General features: G+C 43.4%; 1 protein-coding gene across 2 annotated transcripts in view; it reads right to left on the reverse strand.

The window, feature by feature from the left end:
* The window catches only part of LOC112230988 (tyrosine-protein kinase ABL1), a 50,959-nt gene that overhangs the window by 19,190 nt on the left and 9,936 nt on the right, over positions 1-21,833 (reverse strand). The window contains exon 1 of one of the 2 annotated variants that reach the window (XM_024397450.2): positions 6,484-7,117. The exons of the other annotated variant lie outside the window; for it this stretch is intronic. Coding sequence (XP_024253218.1) covers positions 6,484-6,679 — 196 coding nt within the window. The 5' untranslated portion in view covers positions 6,680-7,117. Of the gene's footprint in view, positions 1-6,483; positions 7,118-21,833 lie in introns of those variants that run through there. 2 annotated transcript variants of the gene reach the window in all.

The following is a 21,833-nucleotide window of genomic DNA, read 5'->3' on the forward strand; positions in this document are numbered from 1 at the left end:
ATCCTTCACGTCCGACTCGTTAAAGAAAATATCTTCATCCAGTACAAGGGGAGTAATCGCTGTCCTGATATCCAGAAGCTCTTTTCGGTCATAAGAGACGGTGGCAGAAACATTATGTACAAAATAAGTTACAAATTACATGAAAACACACAATAGCACAATTGGTTAGGGGACCGTAAAAAGACAGCCATCTATTCCGATGCCACCACATTTGTATCTTATGTCAAACCAACACCTTTTGTGTAGGTTAGAAGTGTTCGGTGGTTAACTGAGCCCTAACAGAGTTACCTGGTGAAATGCAGAGGGAGGCTATTTGGTGATCTACTGTGGAGCCACATTACATGATGAGATCAACTGAGGGAGAATTATTCTATTTAAAAAAAAAAAAGTTACTTTTGTTTATCTAGGCAAGTCAGTTAAGAACAAATTTTTATTTACAATGACAGTCTACACCGGCCAAACCCGGACGACGCTGGGCCAATTGTGCGCTGCCCTATGGGACTCCCAATTACGGCCGGTTGTGATACAGCCTGAATTCGAACCAGGGTGTCTGTAGTGCTTTAGACCGCTGCGCCACTCGGGAGCCCCCTGAGAAAGATGGTCACCACACACAGCTGACAGTCTGGGCACTAGGCTCTCTAACTGGGCACATGACAGAGATTAGGGATGTGCATGATTAACATTCCTGGGGAGTGTGAGATAAGAGCAGAGGCATCGCAACACGTTCTGCTCCCCAGCACTATGGCACTGGAAGAGCAGAAATATTCAACTGTAAGTTCACACATGAATTTAAAAAAAAAAAATGTTTAGACAGAGTTAACACATTTTGAATAGCATACCTAGAGTAGAGGTTTATCTTATTTCTAATGATGTCGACATTATTTCTCAACTCCTAATATTGAGCTAATTACACTCACTGGAGTATCTGACATAGGGTTTGGAAAGGTACCCGCAAATAGGCTACCAGTGTGGGAAGTGCCGCTGGCTGCTAGTAAGCTTTCTTGACTGTATTTAAATCAGCTAATAGTGCTGAGCGATTAACAGTAATCCTGTTTTTTGGGGGTTATTAAATTACTAATTGACCGACATCGGTCCAATTACTTGAATTCCATTCAGATCTGTTTTTTGTGCATCCAACATGTACCTGTCTCTAGAGAGAAATCATATAATTCACGAAAGAAATCAAGAACTATGTGGGAAGCTGGGCTGAAGGGAGTTGTAGTTTTCATTAAGCAAATATTCACTCTAGTTAAGCACAGACACGTGGTAATTAACTACAATGATCATAATCCATTATGCCAGTTTTTTCACTTCAGAAAGGAAGAGGCGAAACGAGAAGTTTCACTCTGTCAAATGGTTAAATGGACATGGTTTGGAAAGGCACACATCTGTCTATATAAAAGTCCCACAGTTGACAGTGCATGTTTGAACGAAAACCAAGTCATGAGGTCGAAGGAATTGTCTGTGGAGTTCCGAGATAGGATTGTGTGGAGGCACAGATCTGTGGAAGGGTTACAAAACCTTTCTGCAGCAAGAACACAGTGGCCTCCATCATTCTTAAATGGAAGAAGTTTGGAACCACCACAACTCTTCCTACAGCTGGCAGCCCGGCCAAACTGAGCAATCGGGGGAGAAGGGACATGGTCAGGGAGGTGACCAAGACCCAGATGGTCACTCTGACAGAGCACCAGAGTTCCTCTGTGGAGATGGGAGAACTTTCCAAAAGGGCAACAATCTCTGCAGCACTCCATCAATCAGGCCTTTATGGTAGAGCGGCCAGACGGAAGCCAGTCCTCAGTAAAAAGCTCAAGGACTCAGACCATGAGAACCAAGATTCTCTGCTCTGATGAAACCAAGATTGAACTCTTTGGCCTTAATGCCAAGCGTCATGACTGGAGGAAACCTGGCACCATCCCTCCGGTGAAGCATGGTGGCAGCATCATGCTGTGGGGATGTTTTTCAGCGGCAGGGACTGGGAGACTAATCAAGATCAAGATGAACGGAGCAAAGTACAGAGAGATTCTTGATGAAAACCTGCTCCAGAAAGCTCAGGACCTCAGACTGGGGTGAAGGTTCACCTTCCAAGAGAACAACGACCCTAAGCACACAGCCAAGGCTTCGGGAGAAATCTCTCAAAGTCCTTGAGTGGCCCAGCCAGAGCCCGGACTTGAACCCTATCGAACATCTCTGGAGAGACCTGAAAATAGCTGTGCAGTGATGCTCCCCATCCAACCTGACAGCGCTTGAGAGGATCTGCAGAGAATGGGAGAAACTCCAAAAATACAGGCGTGCCAAGCTTGTAGCTTAATACCCAAGACTCAAGGCTGTAATCAATGCCAAAGGAGCTTCAACCAAGTACTGATTAAAGGGTCTGAATACTTATGTAAATGTGATATTTTCGCTTTTTTTATATAAATATGCGAAAATCTCTAAAATCCTGTTTTTGCGTTTGTCATTATAGGGTATTGTGTGTAGATTGATGAGGGGGGCACAAAAACAATTTATTCAACTTTAGAATAAGGCTGTAACGTAACAAAATGAAAAAGGTCAAGGGGTCTGAATACTTTGATAGCACTGTAAATGTCCATGAATATTTGATATGTTTTGACCTGTCCCCAAATTAATATAGTTGGTTCAGAGTTCGTTTTGATATTACAACCTGGGTGTCCTGATCTTGTCTGGTGTGGATGGACAAAATCAACATGCGCATGATGGCAGACGTGTGCCCGGTCTAGTCAGCATGTACAGTGGCTTGCGAAAGTATTCAACCCCCTTGGCATTTTTCCTATTTTGTTGCCTTACAATCTGGAATGAAAATAGATTTTTTGGGGGGGGTTGTATCATTTGACATACACAACATACCCACACTTTGAAGATGCAATTTTTATTTATTTATTGTGAAACAAGCTAGAAATAAGACAAAAACACTGAAAACTTGACCGTGCATAACTATTCACCCCCCAAAGTCAATACTTTGTAGAGCCACCTTTTGTAGCAATTACAGCTGCAAGGCTCTTGGGGTATGTCTCTATAAGCTTGGCACATCTAGCCACTGGGATTTTTTTCCCATTCTTCAAGGCAAAACTGTTCCAGTTCCTTCACATTGGATGGGTTCTGCTGGTGTACAGCAATCTTTAAGTCATACCACAGGTTCTAAATTAGATTGAAGCCTGGGCTTTCACTAGGCCAGGCCAAGACATTTAAATGTTTCCCCTTAAACCACTCGAGTGTTGCTTTAGCAGTATGCTTAGGGTCATTGCCCTGCTGGAAGGTGAACCTCTGTCCCAATCTCTGGAAGCCTGAAACAGGTTTCCCCCAAGAATTTCCCTGTATTCAGCACCATCCAATTTTCCTTCAATTCTGACAAGTTTCCCAGTCCCTACCGATGAAAAACATTCCCACAGCATGATGCTGCCACCACCATGCTTCACTGTGGGGATGGTATTCTCGGGGGGTTTGAAAAGGGTGTTGTATTTGCACCAGACAGTGTTTTCCTTGATGGCCAAAAATATACATTTTAGTATCATCTGAACAGAGTACCTTCTTCCATATGTTTGGGGAGTCTCCCACATGCCTTTCGGGGAACACCAAAGTGTTTGCTTTTTGTTCTCTTAAGCAATGGCTTTCTTCTGGCCACTCTTCTGTAAAGCCCAGCTCTGTGAAGTGTACAGCTTAAAGTGGTCCTATGGACAGATACTCCAATCTCCGCGGAGGAGCTTTGCAGCTCCTTCATGGGGTAATCTTCGGTCTCTTTGTTGCCTCTCTGATTAATGCCCCCCTTGCCAGTTCCATTTTCATTTCAGTTCACCAATTGACTATTTTGTGTTTGTCCATTACATGAAATCCAAATAAAAATCCATTCAAATTACAGGTTGTAATGCAACAAAATAGGAAAAACACCAAGGGGGATGAATACTTTTGCAAGGCACTGTAATAGGCTAAGTTAAAGTTTACACTTCCTATTCCAATTATGTGGGGAGTAGGCTTGGGCGGTGCACCGTATACCCGGGTATTTGGAAAAAGCCATGGGATGGTTTTTCAATACCGTCAAAACTGTGTCTGAAGTTTCTTTATAAACTTTAATATTTGTAGCTACTTTTTAAGTAAATACCTGCAGTCAACTTGTGCAATACGTTAGGAGATAAAGACTGCGTTCTATTTTACCTGTCAAAATGTTTCATTATGAAGCTTACCGGTAGACCCCAGTCATGTGGTGTTTATTTACAAGCACACAACGATGAGAGACCGGAGCCTTGTCACTCACTGTTGTGCAGCACGTGCCAGGTGATCTAGCTACAGTATGGAATTTGTAATGTCTTTATTCTTTTGGAACGTCTGAGTGTAATGTTTACTGTTCATTTGTTATTGTTCATTTCACTTTTGTATATTATCTACTTCACTTGCTTTGGAAATGTTAACATATGTTTCCCATGCCGATGAAGCCCCTTGAATTGAAGACCCTTGTGGTAGAGGGGTGTCCTGTTAATGACCCAAAACAAAGATCTCAAAACAGAACTGGTATCTTTCCAACTATAGACTTCAAGTGCAAGCATGAGGAATGACAGCTTGATTTCTTAGTGAGCGACTGAAAACAATATAACTCCAAGGCTATGATTCAATCCGCAAAAGATAAACGCTTAGATTTTGTAGAAAGAATATGGGCAGGCGGGGGTTGTCGGTTGAGGAAATAAGACAGATGGAGGGAGATACATATGAGTGTAGTGGATAAGAAATGAGAGGAAGGAGGTGGATGAGGGGGATAGACTGGTCATAAGTGTGTGGGCACTAACAGCTCACCCTGCCTACACATTTTACTAACCTCAAATACCTCTGCTCTTAGTGAGGAGTGACAGCAGACTGAGACATACTGCATGACATGGCAGCATACTGAGAGAGAGCAAGAGGGAGGGAGAGATAGAGAGAGAGGGGGGGGAGAGAGAGAAATTTAATAAGACTTCAAATGAGGCAAGAAAGAAAGGGAAAAGGGAAACAGCAGTTGCTAGTGGAGAGGCTGGGATTACAGCATATCCTGGCTGGATCACTGGGGGAGATAATCCATCCAGCAGTGATTAAATATGTGTGGAACTCTTGACAGCTATGACAGAGTTGGTATGAGCAACAGGGATGAATTAAAACTAACCACAAACACACTGACAGAACAGGGGATACAGAGATTGGCCAAGTGGAGTTCATCACTACCTCCTTGACCTCTGAGATCAAAACATAGTGACTAGGGCCATAAGAATCCAAACAACAGTCAAGTTCCATGACGTAGAACCAAGCCACTTGAGGCGAAGTTGGAGGGAGGGAAAAGGACTCACGCTTGGGCGATTCTGTTGCATCACCTCGCTGTCGACACCTGTGATGGGTGACAAAGAGCTTGACGCTGGATCAAGCCTGAGATCTGTAGGTCTAACCACTGTTTAAAGATCCTATCTGGATCTGATGCCTTCTATTGACTAGTTCTCCCCCCAGCTCGACTCTGATTAGGTCAAACATTGGTACACTAGACATGAGGGTGAGTGAACCTGCCACACAGAGAAGGACAGGTGTAAAATGCTAGGCTTTAGTGACTGCAGAATAATTTGCCACACAAGGCTATGAGTAATGTAAACAGAAAGAAGGGTAAATTGGGGGCTAGCTAACTTATTGCAAATTCAATAAGTGGATATCCCTCCAAAGAGAGAATTGCTCATTTTTTTCCCAGAAATACATTAAACTATTCCAAATTAGAGACTGCTCTTTCATTTTTGGTCTGTGTGTGTGTGTGTGTGTGTGTGTGTGTGTGTGTGTGTGTGTAACCACCGCTATATAAAAATGTGCGTTTAAAAAGTTATTGATCAGCATCTACTTTGCTGGAAAGTGTTCCAGGACTACAGTATATTGTCTATTAAATCATTTCGTTGTGCAATCCTTAGCACATGGATTTCCTCAAATTTCATTCATCTTTGATTCAGGCTAATCTATTTAGCGCATCTTTGTTTAAAGTAAGGCCGAGTGTAGGCTTGGAAAATAATTACAATGGTACACTCTATAAGGCCGATAAATCTTAAAACTATAACTCAGTTCAACATTTCTTTGCACTCAATGTAGAAAAACAATAAACAAGATGCAAATCTTAGCAAAGAGTGAAAAGGAAAGCGTAGATTTAGATGAAACCCTCAAACAAAAGTAAAAACGAGCCCAGCCTGGAGTCAGATTTCCTTGTATTCTCTCATCCCTCTTCTTTCCCCTTCTTTCCTCTGAAGCAAGCCAGTGTCTAGCTTCCCTCTCCCTGATGATCTCCCCCTCCGCTTTCCAGAGGAACGACAGAGGCCTCACACGGAGAGATAGAGGGAGAAGATGTGCTACGTTCTCTCCCCCTTCTCCCCTACAGTGTCATCTCCTTCTCTGACCATCTTTGTCTTTCTCTAAGAATCAAACCCAAAACAACCCCCCTTATACTCCATACCAACCCCCTACTGCCGTTCCTCGAATTCTTACCTTCCAAGTAGCAGCTGGAGGAGGACGAGAGGCCTTTCTTAGATTTACACCCCACCAATTTCAGGCAAATCTCCAACATTTTCATTTGCTTTCTTTCGCTTCCACTTGAAAAATGCTGTTTGTTTATCAGCTCAGTGTCCCTTATGTTTCCTTTTGCCGGCAGATCAACAGAAAAAAACTTCCCCAGGTCTGTCATGAAAAGACAAATAAAAAATAAAAAAAGGAATTCTGCTTTTCTCCTCCCAGAATCTTTGGCTGTTGTGACCCCCTTTTCTCTCCTCTATTCCACCAAACAAAAGTGAACTCGGTGCTGCCCGCAAAGTCTACAAACTTTGCCGTCCAAGCGGCTCCATCTTTTTTTCTCTCTGGCTTGGTTAGCTCCTTTCCGGACGAGGCAGACGCGACCCAAAAGTGCACCCGTTCTGGCCGAAAGCTGGCTGGACATGCGGATATGTCAGTTGAGCGGGCAGTAGGGCAGTTTGGATGGTGCCATTCTCTCTCCTGTCCCCGGTGTGTGCGTGTGTGTATGTCCGTTAGCATGAGAAGCACAGGGACTCGTGCTACAGCCTGACAACAAAGGGCCTCTTTCAGGCTCTGCTTGCTGCACTGAATGACATCAGATGGCTGGGCCCTCCCACAACACACAAGAGAGCAAGAACTACTATACACACACACCAAGAGGAACGCAAACAGAAACAGTATGCAAAAAAACACATCCAAAGAAGACAGATGAAACCTCTTTTGACAACCAAATTTGAAGTTACAACTGTGAAAGATCCAGTCAGATGTTTCTCTTTGTCCTTCTGTTGGAGAGCCACAAGACACTTAAAAAAAAAAAAAAAAACTTCTCCAACACTTCAAACCCCCACCCCTTCTCTCCCTCAGTTTCCCCCTTTCTCTAACTCAGATCTGAAATGCTTACAGGTTAAAGAACAGGGTCTGGAAGCCGCCTGGCTTTTTAAAAGCACAAAAGCTTGAGCTCGGAGTAGGGAGCTATTCTGCAATCAGATAACAGAGGAAAGTACGCTATTCCCCTGAGCCCCCCTTAACTTTTTACACTGCTCAAATAAGGTTAAATTGCCCAGGGCTGTTTCAACTGGAGGTGAACTGCAGTAATTGTGAAATCTAATATCTCAACTGATAAAAAAAACTTTAATCTAAAAAGAAACATGCAGGGCCATGTGCTTCTAGGGAGTGAATGGTTGGCCGTTTCTGTGAGGAACAAAGAATCATTGGCATTAGTCAGGCACTCTTGCGACATGCCTTTCTCTATCCCCGTCTTCCCTCAGCTGTCTTTACAGTGGCCATACTGAACTCAAGGATTGGTTGTGTCATTCTTCAGCATCTTATGCCATGAAATGTTATCAACAAGAGTCATTAGAATGAATAGACTATAAAACAGGTATGCCCACATGGTCTCTCCAAACCAGAACATTGACAATAAAAGGTGCAGAGTGGGTGCAAATTAAGAGTTACCGCTATAGAAAGGCAATGTTAAATATAGGTATTCTTTGGATAGATTTCTGACTTCAGTCAAGACCAGTATCCCTCAAAACCGCTGATTCACTTTCCTTGCCTTTAAGCAGACGCTACATTCAAGTGTGTGTAATACCACTTCAGCGGGTGACTCCAGACTGACTGGAACCTTAGATCTGTCAGTCCACAGCCCAGAAGCATGCTAGCTGGCTAACACGCTCACTGAAATTTCCAATCATAAGGAAAAGGAGGACAATTGACTGAATATAGGCCAGGAGTCTGTTGCTGTAGTCAATCCCGTCTATAAAAAGGTGAGTCAGTGGTATAGAAGGTGATAACATGCCACCAAGGAAGACAATTGTAACAATGTTACTATTGTTTTTGACTGTACTTTTGTTTATCCCAATGTGTAACTCTGTTTTTTTGTCGCACTGCTTTGCGTTATCTTGGCCAGGTTGCAGTTGTACATTAAAACTTGTTCTCAACTGGCCTACCTGGTTAAATAAAGGTGAAATAAAAAATAAAATTAAAAAATAGAATTCTCCAATCGAGCCATTGATAATCATTTCGGGACTGACAGTTGAAGTCAGAAGTTTACATACACTTAGGTTGGAGTCATTAAAACTTGTTTTTCAACCACTCCACAAATATCTTGTTAACAAACTATAGTTTTGGCAAGTCGGTTAGGACATCTACTTTGTGCACGACACAAGTCATTTTTCCAACAATTGTTTACAGACAGATTATTACACTTATAACTAACTCCCTGTATCACAATTCCAGCGGGTCAGAAGTTCACATACACTAAGTTGACTGTGCCTTTAAACAGCTTGGAAAATTGCAGAAAATGATGTCATGGCTTTAGAAGCTTCTGATAGGCTAATTGACATCATTTGAGTCAATTGGAGGTGTACTTGTGGATGTATTTCAAAGTCTACCTTCAAACTCAGTGCCTCTTTGCTTGGAATCATGGGAAAATCAAAAGAAATCAGCCAAGACCTCCAGGATCCAGTTGCAAAAATTGTAGACCTCCACAAGTCTGGTTCATCCTTGGGAGCAATTTCCAAAGGCCTGAAGGTACCACATTCATCTGTACAAACAATAGTACGCAAGTATAAACACCATGGGACCACGCAGCTGTCCTACCGCTCAGGAAGGAGAAGCATTCTGTCTCCTAGAGATGAAGGTACATTGGTGCGAAAAATGCAAATCAATCCCAGAACAACAGCAAAGGCTGTTGTGAAGATGCTGGAGGAAACAGGTACAAAAGTATCCATATCCATAGTAAAACGAGTCCTATATCGACAGAACCTGAGAGGTCGCTCAGCAAGGAAGAAGCCACTGCTCCAAAACCACCATTAAAAAAGCCAGACTACAGTTTGCAACTGCACATGGGAACAAAGATCGTACTTTTTGGAGAAATGTCCTCTGGTCTGATGAAACAAAATAAAACTTTTGCCATAATGACCATTGTTATGTAGAGGAAAAAGGGGGATGCTTGCAAGCCGAAGAACACCATCCCTGAAAAAGCGTGTGCGAGCAAGGAGGCCTACAAACCTGACTCAGTTACACCAGCTCTGTCAGGAGGAACGGGCCAAAATTCACCCAAACTTATTGTGGGAAGCTTGTGCAAGGCTACCCGAACCGTTTGACCCAAGTTAAACAATTTAAAGACAATGCTACCAAATACTAATTGAGTGTATGTAAACTTCTGACCCACTGCTAATGTGATGAAAGTAATAAAAGATGAAGTAAATCGTTCTTTCTACTATTATTCTGACATTTCACATTCTTAAAATAAAGTGGTGATCCTAACTGACCTAAGACAGGGAATTTTTACTTTTATTTTTAGGATTAAATGTCAGGAATTGTGAAAAACTTGGGAAAGACTTCAACTGTATGTTTACTGCCAAAAAAAGTCTAAGGCTGCAGTTACACAACGCAACTTGCACAGAAATTTTGTGGCTTGTAACCGAGTTGCTTCTTGATTGGTGAAAACTGTAATAAGCCTGCAATTAATCTGCAACTCGGATGCATCCAGCTGAAATATTTCGAGTTTGCAACAGCCAATCAACAGCCAATTAAAAACGAATGCTTTGTCACATGATCCATTTCAAAGGTTAGGAACTCTGGCCGAGTTGTCATGTCAACAACACAGCTGTCAGTACTGCAGGAACCATGATCAAGGTGGCCAGAAGAGACATTACCCAAACGGGAGCTGAAGTAAATACTGGCATCAAGACCAGTAAAGGTGTTATGTACATGGTTCTGAAGTCAATAAACTAACACTTTCAACATGAACTGGACTAGCTAAAAATTGTTGCTAGCTTGTAAACTCGTTGCTAGCTAAGGAGCAAGAGAGCTTGATCAAACAGTGATGGCTACACTGGACAAAAATATAAAAAGGCAACATGTAAAGTGTTAGTCCCATGACTTCCCAGAAATGTCACATATGCACAAAAAAGCTTACTTCTCTCAAATTTGGTGCACAAATTTGTTTATATCCCTGTTAGTGAGCATTTCTCCTTTGCCAAAATAATCCATCCACCTGACAGGAGTGGCAAATCAAGAAGCTGATTAAACAGCATGCTCATTACACAGGTGCACCTTGTGCTGGGGACAATAAAAGGCCACTGAAATGTGCAGTTGTCACACACAATGCCACAGATGTCTCAAGTTGAAGGAGTGTGCAATTCACATGCTGACTGCAGGAATGTCCACCAAAGCTGTTGCCAGAGAATCTAATGTTAATTTCTCTATCGTAAGCCACCTCCAATGTCATTTTAGAGAATTTGGCAGTACATTCAACCGGCCTCACAACCGCAGAGCATGTATAACCATGCCAGCCCAGGAACTCCATATTCTCTTCTTCACCGTTGGGATCATCCAAGACCAGCCACCCGGACAGCTGATGAAACTGCGGATTTGTACAACCAAAGAATTTCTGCACAAACTGTCAGACACCATCTCGGGGAAGCTCATCTGCATGCTTGTCGTCAATAATTGCAATTTATCGATGGGAATTTGAATGCATAGAAATATCGTGCCGAGATCCTGAGGCCCGTTGTCATGCAATTCATCCACTGCCATTACCTCATGTTTCAGCATGATAATGCACAGCCCCACGTCATAAGGATCTGTACACATTTCCTGGAAGCTGAAAATGTCCCAGTTCTTCCATGGCCGGCATACTCACCAGACATGCCACCCATTGAGCATGTCTGGGATGCTCTGGATCTACACGTATGACAGCGTCTTCCATTTCCCACCAATATCCAGCAACATCGCACAGCCATTGAAGGGGAGTGGGACAACATTCCCCAGGCCACAATCAAGAGCCTGATCAACTCTACGCAAAGGAGATGGTCCATAATGGCACCGGAGGGGATGGCTGCAGTTTTACGGGCTACTTAAAAACTGTTCTATTTTGTTTGTTTTTCCCGAATTGTTTGTAACTTATTTAGTACATAAAGTTGCTGCTACCGTCTCTTACGGCCAAAAATAACTTCTGGACATCAGAACAGCGTTTACTCACCTCGAACTGGACAAATACTTATTCTTTAATGAATCCACCGCGAAAGGTATACTGCTTTCCGGAGACCAGGCACAAATCCCCGTCATTCACAGGAAGAAAAGGCGGAAATACAGAGGGAGAAGGTCGGGGTGCCTTGTGAGGACTCTGAGGCGAGTGAGTAAATCTCCTCTATCATCAGTTCTATTGGCCAACGTGCAATCACTGGAAAACAAACTGTAGACCACACTATCTAGCAAGAGAGTTGTCATCTATATTATTCATAGCGGTCTATTTATCACCACAAACAGATGCTGGCACTAAGACTGCACTCAACGAGCTGTATAAGGCCATAAGCAAACAAGAAAATCCTCATCCAGAAGCGCCACTCCTAGTAGCCAGGGACTTTAATGCAGGCAAACTTATATCAGTTTAACCTAACTCCCACCAGCATGTCACATGTGCAACCCCCTTTACTCCACACACAGAGAAGCATACAAATCTCTCTGACACTCGTTGGATGTGGCAGAGCTTGCAAACTATTATGGACTACAAAAGGGAAGACCAGCCACGAGCTGCCCAGTGACACAAGCCTACCAGACAAGCTAAATGCCTTTTATGATCTCTTCGAGGCAAGCAACACTGAGGCATGCATGAGAGCACCAGCTGTTCTGGGTGTGTGATCACACTCTCCGTAGCCGATGTGAGCAAGACATTTAAACAGGTCAACATTCATAAGGCCACACGGATTACCAGGATGTGTACTCCGAGCATGCGCTGACCAACTGGTAAGTATCTTCAGACACTTTCAACCTCTCTCTGACAGAGTCTGTAATATCTACATGTTTCAAGCAGACCACCATAGTCCCTTTGCCCAAGAATGCGAAGGTAACCTGCCAAAATGACTACCGCCCGTAGCATTCGGTAGCCATGAAGTGCTTTGAAAGGCTGGTCATGGCTCACAACACCATCATTCCAGAAACCCTAGACCCACTCCAATTCGTATACTGCCCGAACAGATGACGTAATCGCACTCCACACTGCCCTTTCCCACCTGGACAAAAGGAACACCTATGTGAGAATGCTTTTCATTGACAACAGCTCAGCGTTCCAACATCATAGTGCCAACAAAGCTCATCACTAAGCTAAGAACCCTGAAACTAAACACCTCCCTCTGCAACTGGATCCTGGACTTCCCACCCCTAGGAGGTAAGGTTATATTTTATTTATTTAACACTTATTTTACCAGTTAAGTTGACTGAGAACACATTCTCATTTACAGCAACAACCAGGGGAATAGTTACAGGGGAGATGAGGGGGGGGGTGATTGAGGAAATTGTAAGCTGGGGATGATTAGGTGACCGGGAAGCGTAGGCAACAACAAATCTGACATATTGATCCTCAACATTAGGGCCTCTCAGGGGTATGTACTTCGTCCCCTCCTGTACTCCCTGTACACCCACAATTGTGTGGCCAAGCACAACTCCAACACCATTGGTAGACCTGATCACTGACAAAAATGAGACAGCCTATAGGGAGATCAGAGAGCTAGCAGTGTGGTCCCAGAACAACAACCTATCCCTCAATGTGAGCAAGAAAAACGAGATGATCGTGGACTACAGGAAAGGGAGGGCCCACTAACATCGATAAGACTGTAGTGGAGCGGGGTCGAGAGTTAAGTTCCTTGGTGTGAACATCACCAACACCCTTTCCCCCTCAGGAGACTGGAAATCTGTGGCATGGGTCCCCAGATCCTCAAAAAGTTATACAGCTGCACCATCAAGAGCATCCTGACCGGTTGCATCACCACCTGGTATGGCAACTGCTCGGCATCCAACCGCAAGGTGCTACACAGAGGGTAGTGCGAACGGCTCAGTACATCACTGGGGCCAAGCTTCCTGCCATCCAGGACATATATACACTAGGCAGTGTCAGAGGAAGGCCCAAAAATTGTCAAAGACCCAAGTCATAGACTGCACTGTCTGCTACCGCACGGCAAACGGGACCGGAGCGCCAAGTCTAGGTCCAAAAGGCTCCTTAAAAGCTTCTACCCCCAAATACAATAACGAAACAGTTGGATAAACAAATAATGTAAAGCATCAGATGACATGTGCTGAGTTTAGAATTCTCAAACAATATGACAGAAGCAGCTTCAATTTGATTGTCAATTTTAAAATTGCATTTAACTTCTTTGGGATTGTGGGTGGTATTTTGACGTCCGGATGAAAAGCGTGCCCAAAGTAATCTGCCTGCTACTCAGGCCCAGAAGCTAGGATATGCATATAATTGGACGATCTGGATAGAAAACACACTTATAAAACTGTTAAAATAATATCTGTGAGTGTAACAGAACTGAAATGGCAGGCGAAAACACGAGGACAAACCATCCCCTCCCCAAAATGTTTTATCCTACCACTGATTTCAATGGCTGGCACTCTCATAATATGCCCAAATCGTGCCCGATTGCAGTTCCTAGGGCTTCCACTAAATGTCAGTCTTTAGAAAGAGTTTCAGGCTGGTTTTTGGAGAAATGAGCCAGAAATTGTAGGTTTTCTAGGTGGCTCCCATTTTGGCTGTAGTGTTTCTAAGCGTGTTAATGAGAGTGCGTTCTTTGGTATTTTTCTCCGGTAAAGACAATAACGATTCTCCGTCATAAATGTTATAGTTATTTACATATTAGGGTACCTAAGGTTTCGTTATAAACGTTGATTGATTTAAGTTTATAGGATAAGTTTATTGGTAACGTTTGGGATACATTTTGTATGCATTTTGAAGGAGGGAAACCGAGTGGATTATTGACTGAAGCACGCCAGCTAAACTGAGTTTTTATGGATATAAAAAGGACATTATCGAACAAAAGGACCATTTGTAATGTAACTGTGACCTTTTGGAGTGCCAACAGAACAAGATCTTCAAAGGTAAGGCATATATTATATTGTTATTTCTGACTTTCGCAACTCCCTGGTTGAAAATGATTTGTTATGCATTTGTGCGCTGGGCGCTGTCCGCAGATAATCGCATGGTTTGCTTTCGCCGTAAAGCCTTTTTGAAATCTGATACAGTGGCTGGATTAACAACAAGTTCAGCTTTATTTTGATGTATTGCACTTGTGATTTCATGAAAGTTTAATATTTATAGTAATTTAATTTGAATTTGGTGCTCTGCAATTTCACCGGAAGTTTTCGAAATGGGACGCTAGTGTCCCTCTGAGTCGCAGGAAGTTTTAAGTAGCGTCATCTAACAGCAAAGTTGCTTGACATGTCAGTTGCAACTGCAACTAAAATTGTGTGGAAGTTGCATCATGTAACTACAGCCTAACATTCTATGAGGTCCTCAGATCGGATGGAAATCCATACTTAAAACTCTTGAACATTAAAAAAAAGCACCCACCAGAGGACAATGCCACCCCTATTTGGATGCAACTCCTGCCCTAGAGCGGAAACGCTTGTTTAGGTTCCAGGAAGGTACCAGTTTCGCGATACTCGTTAGTGTCGTACCAAGGAAGCAAAACACAAAGCGGATTTATCTTCTTTAGGAAAACAGCCCTAATGGTTGTTAAACATCCTTATGTTGTCATCTAGAGTCACATGTATTATTTTCTAAGCTATAGCACACTCTTACATACAGCTAGTTTTTAAATGACCAAAGAGTTCATTTTTGCCATGGAAAACAATTTGCGCAATAGTGGTATCGTCATAGCCCTACTACTTACACATATTCACAAATTGGGGATGGGAAAGAACATTGCGATGATTTCCACATGGAGTGGAGAAACACATGGGCAACTGGCAGCTGTCATTGTAGCTAGCAGCATACTAACCTTATCTAGCTAGCTGATGTTCTGTTTCTGTTTGTATTTTATTTTTTACTACAGTGTATTCAAAAGATTAGCCAGCTGGCTTGGCTGGTTCTGGATTGGTCATAAGCATTTAGGGAAAACTTTGCCACATATGGAAACCAGCATCTTTGACTTTGCCATCTACTGTTATCGCCAAAGAGTTGGCATCTTCCATAAGAGACATCTGTTTTTCTACGTTGTAATAGACACGGTGATACCTTTTTTCAGGTGGGCTGCTGGCAGGCTTCGGTACAGCAAAGCCAAATATGCTTCTCATAGGGAAAGTGAAATGATAGGCTGCAAATGACTTTGCTCGTCATGATTCACACCGCAAATGAGACTTAACAACACCCTGAGCACATCAAACATGAAAGACCAATACAAATATAAGAGCACAACAAAATAGATAAACAACTTCCTTGAATTTTCTTCGCAGGTGCCTGTTCATTATAGGATAGACACTTGTGGTTTCTAGCTGCACCAATCAAAGCAGTGAAGCAAGACTAGTGGTCAAAACCTTTCAGAGCAGGGTTGCAAAAAACAACATATCATGCAATTATTAATTATAAAATGGTCAGATGTATACTTTTTTTTTTTTTTTTTAAATATAGACTAGCTATAAAATAAGTGAATATTTACAAATTATCCAATGGATTATTGAAATGTTCTGGTAAAAAAGGGCAGTGTAAAATAAAGCTGTTTGGCTCAGCTCAGTCGCGACTCTGAAGAGGAAGAACTTTGCAAGTGTTTCTGATTAATAAACAATGCCATGCTGGTGGGTGGTAACATTTTTTTTAAACTGTCCTGAAAAAAAAAGACAAAAGTATTTTCCCACTTCAAGGCCAAATATATCATTGACTAAAACAAATTTATTGTAATCAATCATGGGTATGCAATGTCCACAGTCTTGTGAATCCAAAAGCATCAAGAGTTTGTGTTGGTCAACTTTGTCATTCCAATTACTGTATCTTAACTGTAGGACTAATGTAGGGCATGGAGGGGGGTGACATCAGGGCATCTATAGGGCATAGGTTCTCAAAACGAGTTCCGCTATTGAATATTACCAACAGATTAAACGACCTTTGGCCAAGGGATCCATGGAATACTTTTGAAGTGTGTAACACAATGTCATATTATTCATCTACAATTTGTTCTTAACCCTGGGCAACATTGGCCTGGGAGACTCACAGGGATATTGGTATCCACAGTACTTCCACTTTAACTCATAACTATTTGTATTTTTTTATTCATTTACATAAACACATTGTAAGTTAAGCTTTAAAACTGCAAAGTTCTCTCTCTGCCTCATGGCAAAATTGCAGGATATTAGCTTTAAGGCTGCAACAACCCAAAACTTCTGCTCCATGACAAAATGTGTAAAATTACAGGAAATGAACTTGAAACCTGCTAAATGTTCTCCAATACGAAGAGATGGGCCTTTAAAATGTTCCTTCCCAGGTCCCGACTGTTTGTCCGGCCATGCACTGCCAAAGTCATAGTAAAACCCCTGGCATGCTATTTTTACATCACTCAATATTGTATTCTGATTATGAGTGGGTTCCTGATGAATTTGCTATCACAAGAGAGGACCCAGCTCCAAAAGGTTTGAGAACCCCTGCTATAGGGCATCCTGACACATGCTGTGAGACTTAGAAATGACCAAAGTTTCCAGAGCATCCAGTCACATGCCACCAGGCCATACATCCTCTCAGCCTGGCATGGCAAACGTGTCATCTCGCCAGCACACAAATCAAATAGAAACGCACCTGCTTCCTCAATCTCCCCAAAACTCCATTAACTCACCGCAGTCACGGAGGGGATGAGGAGAGATGGAGAGGCTGTAAAAAACAAAAACAAGGGGGAAAAAGGTTGCAGATGGAGAAACATGAAGCGCATTGTTTGGCCATGAGCTCAAATGAGAATGAATCCATTGCGTTTTATATAATCCGTCTCTCTGTGTGTTAACAGTTAGCCGACATACACAGGATGATTTTCGGGACTTTTCCTATTTTGCCACGTTCATTGCTCCCCTTTTCCAACCCCTCCAGCACAGGAGAGATGGGGACGAAACAAAGCAACGTGAAGGAAACTCCTTTCAGACAACATTTTAGTATTGACAAAAACCCTTGCAGAGCTTTGTGATTACATGGGACAAGGAAATTATTCAGACCATAGTTGTCGCTTTGACTGTAATTTGACACTTGCCCCTCGTGAGTCACCTAGGAATGCATTTGCATTGGTAATTACAGCTGCTATGACATTGACTAACATGGACGAGTATGAATCATCTGGTATGAAGGACCATGAAAGACCATAAATAGGAGTAAAAGGCCGCCTCAGATGGGTAGTAGAGTGGTGATACTGTAGGTAGACATTACCAATAAATTGAAGAGGAAATAATGATGTTTCCAACACAACAGACACACCGGTATGGCCAGGCAATAAAGATCTACAGTGCCTTCAGAAAGTATTCATACCCCTTGACTTACTCCACATTAAGTTACAGCCTGAATTCAAAATTGATTAAATAGATTTTCTCTCACCCATCTACACACAATACTCCCTAATGACCGTGATTTTTTTTTGTGTGGATAATTTAGCAAATGTATCTAAAATTAAATACAGATATTCCTCATTCTACTTCCTCAAGTCCCTTCAGAAGTATTCACAACTCGACTTTTCCAAAATGTAGTTATGTTAAAGCCTGCATTTAAAATAGATTACATTTGGATTTTGTTTGTCACTGGCCTACACACAATATCCCATCATATCAAAGTGGAATTATGTTTTTGTAAATGATCACAAATTAATCAAAAATGAAAAGCTGAAATGTCTTGAGTCAATAAGTATTCAGCCCCTTTGTTATGGCAAGCAGAAATAACTTCAGGAGTAAAAATGTGCTAAACAAGTCACATAATACGTTGTATGGACAAACCGTGTGCAATAATAGTGTTCTACATGATTTTTGAATAACTACCTCATATCTGTACAGGTCTGTAAGGTCCCTCAGTCGAGCAGATCATTACAAACACAGATTCACCCACAAAGACCAGGGAGGTTTTCCAATGCCTCGCAAAGAAGGGCACCTATTGGTAAAAAGCAGACATTGAATATCCCTTTAAGCATGGTGAAGTTATTAATTACACATTGGATGGTGGATCAATAGACTCAGCCACTACAAAGATACAGGCATCCTTCCTAACTTAGTTGCCGGAAAGGAAAGAAATCGCTCAGGGATTTCCCCATGAGGCCAATGGTGACTTTTAAACAGTTAGAGTTATATTTATGTGGAAAAAAGTATGGATCAACAACATAGTTATTACTCCATAATACTAACCTAAAGGACAAGTTGAAGACTAATTTGTAAAAAAAAAAATATATATATATATATATATATATATATATAAAACATAATTCCACTTCGACATTATGGGGTATTGTGTATTAAATTGTTTTTTTAAGTAATACATTTTTAATTCAGGCTGTAACAACAAAATGTGGAAAGGGTTGTGAATACAATCTGAAGGCACTGTCTATAATCCTGGCAGCATTCTGTCTACTGTCCTATAGTCACTTCCAGACATGGGGCTAAGAGCGAGGGAATCAGTCAGTTTATCAACAAGTCATCTTAGAGTCTCCCTCAAACACAAGATGAAAGTAACCTAAGCTGAACATTAAACACAAACGTCTCGCATGTACCAGCAGACTGTCTAACAATGTCACAAATGTCAGCAATGCAAAGCTTGGCACTGGTCCTGCCCATCTTAGTGCGGGAACCTGAGGTATTACACCCAGAATACTAATTAGAGAAAGAGGCGCCCTGCTGTAGTTCATATCAGCATTTGTAGTGTTATTACACCATACTAGGCTCCTCATTCCATCGCTGTGCCTGACCTGGTTACTCCCTCAGCCTCCCTCGGTCAGTCAGACAGTGAGGAACCAGGCGTGTGTGTTTACTCAGGGTCACTGGAGAACGCAGCCTGGGTGTCTCGGCCTTGCAGGCCTGGGGATGAGGAGAGGGGTTTTGGGTTCCACATATCCCATCAGTATGGCACAGCTGTGGTGGGAGATGGGCCACTCAGGCTAGGGCCCGGGTGTAAGGTTTTTGGGTAGGGTTTAAGACAACAGGGATGAAAAATCAATGGCTTGTGCGTGTCATGCATATCTGCCTCCGCACCGATGACTTGATGACTACATATCACCACTGCTACTCCCCTCCTTGCCTCGCCCTTTAGCCATCATTGCCTCGGAGTTAAGATCTAGTAGGAGACCTGTTGCCAAAACAGGATCTGTCAGCATTGCTCCATTGGCCCTTTGATACAGGCAGCCCAGACCACCTACAGAGCAGAGCTGAAAGACTGATCCCATGTGATTGGTGGATGGGGCCTTTTATGATGTGATGGCTCTTTTCTTCTTTGTCATCAGGGAAATACTGAGGGGGCGCCATGGCAAGGAAGCATCACCTGTGCTAATCTCCACATCGCAAGCTGGAATGCCGAGACGGTGAAAGCAGTTGAAATGTTTCAACGCACACACGAGGCAGATGCGCACGCACACACACACACACACACACGAGGCAGATGCACGCACGAGGCAGATGCACGCACACGCACGCACACACACACACGAGGCAGATGCACGCACGCACACACACACACACGAGGCAGATGCACGCACGCACACACACACACGAGGCAGATGCACGCACGCACACACACACACACGAGGCAGATGCACGCACGCACACACACACACACACACACGAGGCAGATGCACGCACACACACACACACACGAGGCAGATGCACGCACGCACACGAGGCAGATGCACACACACACACACACACACACACACACACACAGGCAGATGCACGCACACGCACACACGCACACACGAGGCAGATGCACGCACGCACGCACACGAGGCAGATGCACGCACGCACGCACACGAGGCAGATGCACGCACGCACGCACACGAGGCAGATGCACGCACGCACGCACACGAGGCAGATGCACGCACGCACGCACACGAGGCAGATGCACGCACGCACACACACACACACGAGGCAGATGCACGCACACACACACACGAGGCAGATGCACGCACGCACACACACACACGAGGCAGATGCACGCACGCACACACACACACACGAGGCAGATGCACGCACGCACACACACACACAGGCAGATGCACGCACGCACACACACACACACACACACGGCAGATGCACGCACACACACACACACACACGGCAGATGCACGCACACACACACACACGAGGCAGATGCATGCACACACACACACACACACGAGGCAGATGCATGCACACACACACACACACACACGAGGCAGATGCATGCACACACACACACCACACACACGAGGCAGATGCATGCACACACACACACACACACGACACGCAGATGCATGCACACACACACACACACACACACACACAGATGCATGCACACACACACACACACACACGAGGCAGATGCATGCACACACACACACACACACGAGGCAGATGCATGCACACACACACACACACACAGGCAGATGCATGCACACACACACACACACACGAGGCAGATGCATGCACACACACACACACAGGCAGATGCATGCACACACACACACACGAGGCAGATGCATGCACACACACACACACACACACACACACGAGGCAGATGCATGCACACACACACACGAGGCAGATGCATGCACACACACACACGAGGCAGATGCATGCACACACACACGAGGCAGATGCACGCAATCCCCGAGCTGACATGGTAAAAATCTGTTGTTTTGCCCCTGAAGGCAGTTTACCCACTGTTCCCCAGTAGGCCGTCATTGAAAATAAGAATTTGTTCTTAACTGACTTGCCTAGTTAAATGAAGATTACATTTTTAAAAATAAACTTGAGGCACAAGAGGCAGATTCACACAAGGCACACACACACACACACACACACGAGGCAAATGCATGCACACGAGGCAGTACGAGCAGAGGGCGATGCAGTACAAACAGAGGGCGATGCAGTACACTTGTGTATACACAAACACAGGAATAGGATTTAGAAAACTCACAGACAGACATACTCACAAGCCCAAAAAGGCCTCTTTGATAGTCAGAAACAACGCCATAATTGAAATGTTTTGAGTAGTGGAGTCTAAGGACTGGCCAACATATTCCTTTCCCACTGTAGGGAGTGGTGGCTAGTGTAACCCGGCCAAGTCTTATGGATCCCAAAAGGGTCACTTGTATTTATGAACGATGAATCACCTGATGCAATAAGGGGGTGAAAAACAATCCGGAGTAGGAGAGAGAGGGCTATCAGACAAATACGGTTACACCACGGAATGCAACAAGACGCCGTCACGATATCAGCATTGAGATTTTACGATACCAAAAAAGAAAATACGAAGCAGACAACTCCATGGTCCTTTAAAACCTACTTTTGTCAAATATTGTGTGCTACATCAAAATAAACAAATGTGACTGGGTGACAACACAAGT

Source organism: Oncorhynchus tshawytscha, linkage group LG33 (assembly GCF_018296145.1).
Source record: "Oncorhynchus tshawytscha isolate Ot180627B linkage group LG33, Otsh_v2.0, whole genome shotgun sequence".
NCBI lineage: Eukaryota > Metazoa > Chordata > Actinopteri > Salmoniformes > Salmonidae > Oncorhynchus > Oncorhynchus tshawytscha.